The sequence below is a fragment of the Vigna umbellata genome, chromosome 1 (assembly GCF_029865625.1).
Source record: "Vigna umbellata cultivar VRB3 chromosome 1, Vumbellata_1.0, whole genome shotgun sequence".
NCBI classification, from domain to species: Eukaryota; Viridiplantae; Streptophyta; class Magnoliopsida; order Fabales; family Fabaceae; genus Vigna; species Vigna umbellata.
The window spans coordinates 49243802-49254924 of NC_142165.1; the positions used below are offsets into that span (position 1 = coordinate 49243802).

Here is an 11123-nt window from a genome sequence, read left to right on the forward strand (position 1 = left end):
AAAAATATATTCTTAAAATAAATATATATATATATATATATATATATATATATATATATATATATATATATATATATGATCAAATCGTACATAATTATATCAATTTTAAAAACTTTAAGAGTGTGTTTAAAAAAGAGAAGACTTCGCAAACCTACGAGTCTTATATCAAATTGTGTATGAGACCGACTGTTAGTATAACCGAGGTTTAAAACAGAAGCATAAATGAGACCGTACGATATTATGACATTGACATGGTGCGCGGTGCTTCGACACCAAGAAGAAAGAGAAGTTAAGTTCTACTCTCGACACTATTAGAAATCTTAAAGTTAGTGTTCGAGAAAGCTCCTCACATTAACATTAACCGGTTCAAGGAAGAGAAGTTGAAGGAATCCATGTCGAAGTTCAATAGGTCTTTAAGTCTATTATAGAGAGTCAAGGGAAGTTAAAGTCCTCGGTTCAAGAAAGCTTCGAAATCCAATAATTATGATTGAATTATTAGTGACAAAGATTTGAACCATTTGATCAAGATTTGAGTTCTTGCTTTTACCTCAAAACCCATATTTTTTTTTAGATTTTCATTCTAGCACAAAAGTTTACTTTTATTGTTGTATTTTGTTGTTTACTATAACCTTCACATTAACTTTTATGTTTCTTGTTATAGCTTTCCTTTAAATATTTGGTTTAATACATCATTTAGTCCATAGTTTTTGGGGTTTGGTTCAAAATGGTCATACTTTTTGAAAAAGTTCAGTAAAGCCCCATATTTTATTTAAAAATGTTCAATTCGGTCCTTTTCGTGGACGCCGTTAGAAACATAACGGTGCAGATGTCACTGTGGCCAAATCTGAGTGAGCTGTTATGTTGGATAATTACGTGACACTGTAAAGTGAAGTGTGTGCTATTTTATTAAAATCAAAGAAAATTCCAATCTAAAATCCTAATGTTTTAAGAACCCTAAAGTTGAAATTAGAATCAAAAACTCTAAATTGGGGATTTTTTCCTCTGACTTGGGGATTTTGCCCTCTACTATATATAATTGTATCAAATGTTGAAGCAGTGACTCTATTTTGGTTTGGTTTTCTGCTCAAAGAGTTAGACATGCAGTGAGTTTTATAATGTGACAAAGATTAAGATGAAACACCCAAATAGTTTCCAGTACTATTACTCTTGTTGATGAACACTGTGGACCCACCAAGAAATTTCATAATATTGTGTGGAAAATGAGCTTGCTTTTTAGTAGGCTGGCCAAAAACCATCTTTGTCTCTAAACATTGCTCCACTTTTTCGTTTTGCAGCATCAAAATCGTTGTCCTGAGAACGAAGGCATTGCCCGTGAAGGAAATTATTTAGTCAATAGGTTGATAAGGAAATGTGTTGCAGTTTTGAAATTATCATAATCTTCCTAATTTATTCTGAAGCAAAAGCATTTCACTAAATTTATAGATAGCTTCTGCACATTTTCTTTTTCTTTGTCACCTCTGATACACACCATACGCTAGGTAATTGTTGAACATGTCTTCTAATATGTGGTACACATCTGCATAAACGAACATTGAACCCTTCAGATTTGAATTCAACTCTGGAATAAGACCCTTTAACTGGATATTGAATAACTGTGCTAGCTGATTGGGAAAATTGACACACCCATCACCCGCAGCCGTGTTTGTATCCCTTTGAATTGGGGATTTTTCTCCAATTTAGGATTTCTCATTCTAATTTCCACTTTAGGGTTCTTAAAACGTCAAGATTTTAGATTGTAATTTTCTTTGATTTTAATAAAAGAACACACACTTCACTTCCAACATAACACTTCACTCAGATTTGGTCACAGTGGCATCAACACCGTTATGTTTTTAACGGCATCCACGAAAAGGACCGAATTGAACATTTTTAAACAAAATATGGAGCCTTACTTAACTTTTTCAAAAGGTATGACCATTTTTAATCAAACTCCCAAAAGTAGGGACCAAATGATGTATTAAACCTAAATATTTTTAATTTTATAAAATTTTTATAAGTTTTATTATTAAATTTTTTGCGATTTTATTACTATTATTATTTTAAATAATTTTATCTATTCATATTATTATTTTAAATACTAATAAGTAAGAAGTATGTATAAATTTAATAATAAAAATTATTTAAAAAAATCTTTTTTTATATTACTAATGAAGGCATTAAAATATTATTTTAGTATATAAAATATTATAAGAAAAATATATTATCAAAATAAATACATCAAACTAAAAAAATATGATTATATAAAAATTTAGAAAACTTTAAAATGTAAAAAAAAATCCATTAATCGAATTCTTAAAAGAAACAAAATAAAAAGATATGTTTACATTTAAGAAAACAAAAATAATTGAAAAGAAAGAAGAACAATTGCATGTAAAAGACTGTGAAAATGGTATTGTATTGAATGAAATGATTCTCTTACCTATTACACCCCTTCACTTAATCCTATACTTATAGGAGTAAGTGAGTGGTACACACCTCACACACACTCACATACAGCACACTCACAACTCACATCTAAATACAAATACAATAATTCTAACACTCCCCCTCAAGCTAGAGCATACATATTGTATGTACTAAGCTTGGAATAGATGAACTCGGTGTTGAACTAGATGATTTGTCTTCAAGAGTGTGAGGCAAACATAGATGGACAACAGCAGCTTGTGAAACTTCAACTTCAAAAGTGGATGAAGGAAAGCATTGGTGGCCAATGACAAACTGCAAGGACTGATTCTCCAATCAATGATGGATGAGTGACGGGATCAACAGTGGTAGCTGAAAGCTAAGAGCTACAAAACTGCAGGGACTACACTAAATCCTCATCAATGATGGCTGGGTGACGGGATCAACAGTAGTAGCTGAAATCTACAAAACTGCAGGGACTACACCCATATACATGTGACTTGCAGTGTCTTGGAAACGTACTCCCCCTTAGTGTGAACGGCGGAAATGTGGAATATCACAGTTGCTGGACCACTAAAAATAGAAACAAAATATTAAGCTATAATACTGAAACAAAGGCATCAAAGATCCAAATTGGAGGTCCAAAATTCTTTGCTGGACAACTCCCAAGTGGTGATACGTAGCAGTGTATCACAAGAAGATCGGGCTAACTCTAGCACCGAACAGCGGCAAACTGTGCAAGAAGATCGGGCTAACTCTAGCACCGAACCGCGGCTGTGCCGAACAGCAGCAAATAGTGCAAGAACATCGGCAAACTTCGCTTGGACAACGACAAAACGGCGCTGGACAGCGGAAACGGCACCTGGACAGCGGTCAATAGTGGCTGGACAGTGGTCAAAAGGGGCCTGGACAGCGACAAACGGTATCGGAAAGCAGAAAAACGGCGCGTGGACAGCGGCATACCGCGCGGACAGCGACAGACCGCGCGGACAGCGGAAACGGCACCTGGACAGCAGCAGACGGCGCGGACAGCGGCAAACAATGACTGGACAGTGGCAAACGGCGCCTGGTCAGCGGCACACGGCGTCGGACAGTTGCAAAACGGCGCCTGGACACCAACGGCAGAGACGAAGATGGCAGCAACGGCTGCTCTGATGGTCGAAACAAAGAGAGGGAGCTCCGACGACGGCTATGGAGGTGTCGCGGGGAAACTCCGGCACCGGGAAGGCGGCGCGTGCAGAACACGCGGCCGAGACTGGCCGAGAAGAAGCGGCGCGTGACAGCTGGTGCGGAGGTTTCGGACGCCGGCACCGGTGGGGTTGGTCGTCGCGTGAAGAGGCGAGCCAGATCCAGTGGTCGCTGGTCGGAACGGTGACGGTGGCCGGCGACAAGGCGGCGCGTGGCTATACGCGTCCGAGATCTACCGGAAAGAGGAGCCGCGTGGAGGCGCGTTGAGAGGAATCTGGTGTTGTCTCTGGCGGGGTTGGCCGTCGCTCGAGGAGACGCTCCAGATCTGCTGGTCACCGGTCGAAACGGTGACGGCCGGCGGCGGACTGGCCGGAAAGAAGAGCTCCGTGGCGGCGCGTTCGGAGGATTCTGGTCCTGTCTCCGGTAGGGTTGGCCGTCGCTCAAGGAGACGGTCCAGATCCGATGGTCACCCGTCGAAACTGTGACGGTGGCCGGCGGCGGCGGCGGCAGCGGCGGCGGCGGTGGCGACGGAGTCAGCAGCGATGGCAGCGGAAAGTGGCGGCGACAGCAGTGGCACACTCGGTCTGAACGGGTGCGCAGAGAAGAAGAGAAAATGGAATTTGAGGGCTGTCACCGGAAACTGTAGGGGCTGCCGGCGGCCATGGCGGCCGGCCGCCGGCAGACAGTAGAGACCCTAGAGGTAGATCAGAGAACCTGCTCTGATACCATGTGAAAATGGTATTGTATTGAATGAAATGATTCTCTTACCTATTACACCCCTTCACTTAATCCTATACTTATAGGAGTAAGTGAGTGGTACACACCTCACACACACTCACATACAGCACACTCACAACTCACATCTAAATACAAATACAATAATTCTAACAAAGACCTTGAAATCATAGTAAGTGAAATGTGAAAAAGATATATAAGAAAGACTATTTGAATGGAAAATTAACAAAAGTTGACAAATATGCCATGGTTCAATCTCTGTATTCAGAGTATCAGTGTACACACTAACAGTCCATAGAACCTTTCACATGGTTATAGTAGGGTACCTTATTAAAGTCTACAAAGTCACAACATATTAGGGGAATACTTAAATGAATTTCACCTCTTCAGTTCTGCATATTCCCTAGGCATCACCATTCCTACATATCATACTGAATAACAATACTAAATCTTAGTCTTTATCCTTCTCAACCTTAAACTCTTCAACTGCACAAGATAAAGGAACAGTAATTAGATTTAGGGTTGTCATTTCTTGTATATTTGGACCTGATATAAGACTGTGTAAAGCTATCAGATTTATTATTTTGAGTATGTTTGGATAAATATTTTTCAGAGTTTTTTTATAAACCATATGTGATTTATGAAAAGGTTATATAGTGAATCATGTTGGTATTGCAAGAGAGAAAGCTTACACAAATTGGAGGGACATGTGGTCTTGTCCAGCATACTGGTTATTATTGGGTTGTAATCCAGTGACTTGGAAGAAGCCACGAGAATCAAACTGAGATTGCATTGATTCGTAGCTTGTGCTTCCAGACAACACGTTAACATTATGCTCACTCCTTTCCCTTTCTGCCATCTACACTCTCAAACCAAAAATTAATCACAAACACATTATATTTTCACTATACTAAATATTCTATTAAAATGTAATGCAAAATAATACAGAAACACCTAATATATAAGTATTAAACTTTAATACAATTTTTAGAACAACATAGAAAAACATAAGATAGGAGGAAAAATCTATAATATAACATTTTATAAAATAATCGTGTGAATGAAATGAGGTCTATAAATATTCATGTATACTACTATTAATGGTCAAGAACAGATTAAGTTTTGGGCTGACAGACAGATATTCTTTTTCTAACATTGTTAGTGTTTCTAATATTGAAAAAAATACCAACTTTATATTATTGCAGATCAAGTTTAGAATGATAATTGTTAGTGTTTGCTTAGTACTATAAAAAATATTCCTAGAAGTGAAGATCTGCAAAATTTTTAGTACTTCTTATTAGTAGGATATTCCTAACAAGGCTTGAAAGCATGTAGGTTTTTAACACAAAAAGGTTGCATGTGTTTTTGTCATTCTGATATTGCTTCTGTATCTCGGAGGGATTTGATGTGGAATAAATTTAAGTTTTTGCATAATAAACTAGTACGTGATATTGATTTTCAAAAAAGAGAAATTACTTAAATTAAATTATAATATTGTTTCTTTATAACCCTTGATCCCCAAAACAGTCTCTAGCTTCTTATTTTAGGAAACTGAGTACAAAGAGAAGTAACAATATTTTTTTTCTTCTGAAACTAAATTTGCTAACAAGCCCCTAATACCACTTATTACATGGTATCTTCTGAGGTAGTTGTGGAGAGTTCATTTGGAATTTCTCTTCCTGATAAGTGTTGATAAACCATTTTGGTATACATGAATAATTTTTCTTAAAAAAAAACATAAGAAAGAGTAAAAATTAACCATAGAGTGCCATGTGACAAACCTTTGCTCTAAGAAGCTGGTTGTTATTGTGCAAGTCTGTCTCCTGTAACGCACATTTTAGTTACCTTATATGCTTTGAAATCCATTATAGAAGAAATTTTGTACCCCCTCCCAAAAAAAATAAATTACAGGCACGTATATATGAATTTGAACAATTAAGGAACAACAGGAATAGAAGGAAAAAATAGTGTCAGCCAAACTTTCATTACAGAAATTGTCCAAACTGCAATCCAAAACCTAAAAATAATCACATAGAAATGACAGACATAAATTCAACAGTGGTCAAAGATTACTGCTGTACGTACGAACTTCTAGTTCATATGATATAATAACGTTATTTCTATATTAATGTGTTTTATGAATGTTCAAAGTTCATAGCCTATTCCACAAAGGACTAGTTTAGGAAACCTCCAAAATTGACCAAATTGAAAGGAAACTGACAAATAAACAGATGCAAAACATCTGAAAAGACCCAATAATTCAGATATTTGTGAAACCTATCTGAGGTGACTGGGCTAAACCTATACATTATAATCACACTCAGTTTTAATGTGGAGGCAATTAGAATGAAATCACAAACTAATATAGTATTCACCTTTCAAAACCAATGACGTATTGCAGAAAAAGACAAATAATGCAAAAAAAATGACCTTAAAAATTTGAAGAGTAAGGAAAACATTTACCCTCTTTTGCATGTACTCAATTTCTGCAAATAGCAGCTCATTCTGACGTACGTGTTTGGAAAGTATCACAAAAAAGAAAAGAAGACAAAATTAGAACACCACACTAACAAGCTAAATATAGATTATATTTTATTCTTTAAAAGGATGTATAGAAAGAAACTTCTTGTTACAGAAATACCTTCTTTGATCGAATTCTGCTAATTCCTTTTTCTAATTTAGTCTCTAGGTTTTTGAGATCCTTGGCATCCATATCGCTCAAAGCCTCACCCATCATTTGCCTGCAATTCAAAACATTATTACCATATTTGAACAACACTAATTGTAAATAAAATATTCATTAAAATACTTAAGATATGTTCATATTGTTTTATAGCAGTGAAACTTTTCTAGTATCCTAATCTTAATACATAATGAATATCCAACTTGCCTATTGTGATTCTGCAGATTGCTGATTTGAACTCGCAGTTTGGCAGCTTCTTGCTGGTAAAACTGAAATTATGAAATAATGGTTAGAAAAGTTAGTTTACTCATTTCAATTTCATTCAAAAAAAAAATTCTGCAAGATGTTTGATGTTTATGCTTCGATAATTAGGTTCAAATAAAGCTGAGGGATTTAGTTTATAGCTGTCTTGAAAAAGTTTATAGCAGGAATTAATAATACCTGAGCATTAGCCTCAGAAGCAGATCCACCATTAGATGAATCTGAACTTGCTTTCTTGTATCTCTCAATTGAAGCTTTGACACTATGATAACAATAAGAACACTTACAATTTATATGAAAATGCCATCTAATGAACAAAAGGGTTGTCATCATAGCAATAAGATCACTTACAATTTAATATTCTGCAAGATTATGACCTCGTTATGAAAAACAAAAATCTTATATACATTCACAAACTTTCATGTTACAAGATTATAAATGTACACGTATGTTTCTTACTTTGTGCACACATAAAAGAACAGAAAAGGGAAAAGGAAAAGTGTGTTGGATCAGTTGGAGATTAACCATAGAGTTTGGCAATGGATGAATGTCAAATCATCCAACTGGTTCAGTCGACTGAACCTTGAAGGCAACAAAAAGCAAAATCAGATTATCTATTTCTCAGAAATCTCCATGTCAAAGTCTGATTGGATGTGATAAAAATAAAATCTTAAAATAACAAGAAACAGAAGCTTTCCAGTTTTCAATGAACTGATGATACCTTAATATCCTCGAGCCATGATTGGGTGCTGCTGCCACGGTGGCACAGGTTCCCACAATATGATTGGTTCAACCACTTCTAGACATAGTTTTTCTCTGCAACTTAAAGGAAACCCATCTCACAGTGGATAATGCTCTCAGCCACACCCCATTGCCCACCTCGATTCTAACCTTCTAATTTGTTTTCCCATGTTAGCATTAAGAATATTTTCCAATCATGGATACTCCTTGATGTATACACAAAACAGTGAAATTCGTTTTATCTCTATTAAAAAAATCCATTTTTTTCATTTGACCCACGATATAGCTAAAGAACACAACTCTACGAATTTAAAAAAACTTTAGTAATAACCATGTAATTTTTGGTGCTAGCTTTTAAAGTCATATGGTACAGTGTGTCATGTTATAAAGTATGAATTTTCTTTTCTCAGTTTTTTCTGTGTGAAAGTGTGTGTCCATCACAGCCGTTCATTTCAGCTACTGCAATTATCAGGAAGCAGGAGCAGTAATTGTACGCTTCAAATTGCATGGAAGAAGCCAAAATGCTCAGAAGTCTCTCATTGGCTATCTCAAATTGTCGTACGTTGTCTCTGCCCCCATTTACCTCACTTACACACTCTCTCTCATTAAGCCAAGAAAACCCTTCTCTTTCTTTTTCTTTCTCAGTCTACAACTTTCACAAATATGCAAGTGTAAGATCTTGAGCAAATGCAAAGGCTCCAACAGCTACCAGTGAAATTATGACGAGCCAGTTCGGACGCTCATTGTTTCATCACTCTCTTCAATTGTCTTTTGCTGTTTCAAAGCTATGTAAAAGAATTTTTACTCTAGGCTGAGGAGAGAGTTTCCCAGTTGTAGAAGATCCAACTTTAGGGTTATCAGATGCACGAGTTAAAGAGATACCAATTCCAACTTCCAAGTATGACTTAGTTAAAACCTTCTGTCAAAAGTCGAGAACTGAAAAATCCCGTGTGACGTGTCCAAAGATTCTTTCTACAAAGACAAACAAATCCTACTCTACCCCCTCCTTATTCCTTCAAAAGCCCTAACCATAGTTACCAAAACTTCATTTCCTAAAACAAATCAGAGAGAAATAAATGTTGTGCGATTAAATTTGACTGTTTTCACGTTTTTGTCACGCTGAGATGCGAAAAAAGCTTCTTTGTTTCTTTTCCCTTCCCCTATGCTTAGTTACGCTAAACTATGTTTCGGTCAGCAATAAAACCCTAATTTCTAGGGTTACTTTTAACCCAGACTGAGATCTTGCAAGGGGTGTCAAATCCCAATGTTTCAGAGAAGATTCTGTTGTAATGGGTTGAAAAATAGCTATTTTAATTTATATTTACTCCCTTATTTATTTCAGTTTAAGTCTTTGAGTCGTTGATAATTAATTTGTTGAGACTGTAATTTGATATTTTCTTTTTGTTTATTATTAAGAAAGTGGCAAGGTGTTTGGACTGAGGCTAATGGAAACATGACAACTTTAGCTGTTAGATGGGTAAAGAAAGAGAGAGAGAAAGGAGGAGTGGAAGTGATAGAAGGAGAAAAAGGAAACGAAAAGTTCAAGAGGACTAGTTTTAGGGGTTGGCTGATATCACAGACCTTCATAGCATCCCCAAATCCTTTCCTCTTGCAACAAGTTAACAACCATAGTGCTTCTATATCAATCTATTACACCAGATCTGTGTGCCCACCAAATCAAGAACTGGGAATATAAGTGTCATAACAGAAAAAAAAAATAGAGAAGGAGAATGAGCTTAAAAGCTCATAGAAGGAAAAAGGCCAAAATAAACAAAGACAAGTGAACCTTGGTTACAGAAATCAGACAGACGAAGAATAAAAGAAGAAAAATTAACTCTACCCTAGCTTCTTCATCACAAAATGCTTCATAAGATTGTTTAGCAAAGGCAAAATTATAAATTTAACATTCCCAAACGAAGCAGCAAAAACTGAAGGAAAAAAATTGGTAAGAACATAAATAAAGCTTGAAATAGCCCAAGGTATGAATTAATGAAGAGATGGAAAACAAAGAAGAAGCAAAACCTGTTATTAGCATATTCATACAGGCGGCCACGGTTTGAAAAGACTATCAGAGCAACCTCTGCATCACAAAGCACAGATAACTCATATGCCTTCTTGAGCAAGCCATTTCTGCGCTTGCAGAAGGTAACTTGTCGACTGGTGGTGTTCTCAATCCTCTTGATCTCAATCTTCCCCCTTCCCATCTTTCTCTCGGGAGAAACCGATGACATGGATTGGTTTGGAAAAGCCATGACTGGAAGCTGAATCAAGTAAAACATCAACTTATTGATTGTCCTCACAAAAAAGACAACCTTCAGAAAAAACTAAGTAAACTTTGATCTTTTTCAGCTATTTGTGTGTGGTTAGGAAGAATCTAAAGTGTAAAAACAAGAAATGGAAGCACCCCTAAAGGCCTCAACCCAACTTTTAAATCATTAGCTATATATATGTACATATTTAGCTTCAAACTTTCCTTTGCTTGTAATGATAACAGTTCACAATCTAGCTATAGTTGTGTTGCCAAATCTTGGTATCAAGGGAAAATATGTTTGATTGACCCCAAAAAAGTGGTGAATCACTGAGAAGGGATTTTAGGTGATGTTTGAGTATTTTGCTCACTAACCTGGTGAGGAAACAAAATGGAGAAGTTATATTCAGGACAGGGGAGCAGGTTCAAGCCCTTAGCAGCATGGTGTGTGTGTGTGTATTTCTCTCTTTTTTCCACTTAGCAGATCAAGCAGGAGATATCAGAAAATGAGAGCAAGTTGGCCAAAGATGGGTATTTATAAAGTGAAAAACAAGATTTCTTTTATAATATAATGGTTTATGCATATGAAACAAAGTGTGTATACACTCACACAAAAATCTGCATCTGTATGTATATGTTTTATTAACTTTTTTTTTTTTTTCTAATTCGTTGAATCACTTGAGGTGAATGAAATTAACTTTAACTTAACAATATTTTTCACTTTTAAAAAACTGATTCACGAGTGAGGGAAGTAGTAGGGCATGAGAGAGAGGGTGTGGTGGAAAGGATTATTAATGGGGTGAAAGGGACGTGGAGCGAAGTTGCAAACATAGCACAAGAGAT

General features: G+C 36.4%; 1 protein-coding gene across 3 annotated transcripts; it reads right to left on the reverse strand.

The window, feature by feature from the left end:
- Positions 1–4633: 4633 nt before the first annotated feature.
- LOC148205596 (floral homeotic protein AGAMOUS-like) lies at positions 4634–10796 on the reverse strand. Of its 3 annotated transcripts, XM_088103579.1 has the most exons (9): positions 10656–10796; positions 10055–10293; positions 7472–7553; positions 7238–7299; positions 6989–7088; positions 6811–6852; positions 6129–6170; positions 5040–5206; positions 4634–4833 (listed from the first exon to the last, which is right to left on the reverse strand). In XM_088103579.1, exons 2-9 carry the CDS (start codon positions 10282–10284, stop codon positions 4830–4832), a joined length of 729 nt encoding a protein of 242 aa, XP_087959705.1. In that variant the 5' UTR covers positions 10285–10293; positions 10656–10796; the 3' UTR covers positions 4634–4829. The 3 variants fall into 3 exon arrangements, with proteins under 3 accessions (XP_087959705.1, XP_087959707.1, XP_087959706.1); XM_088103581.1 differs by lacking the exon at positions 6129–6170; XM_088103580.1 differs by lacking the exon at positions 4634–4833 and having other exon boundaries at positions 5036–5206.
- Positions 10797–11123: the final 327 nt, after the last annotated feature.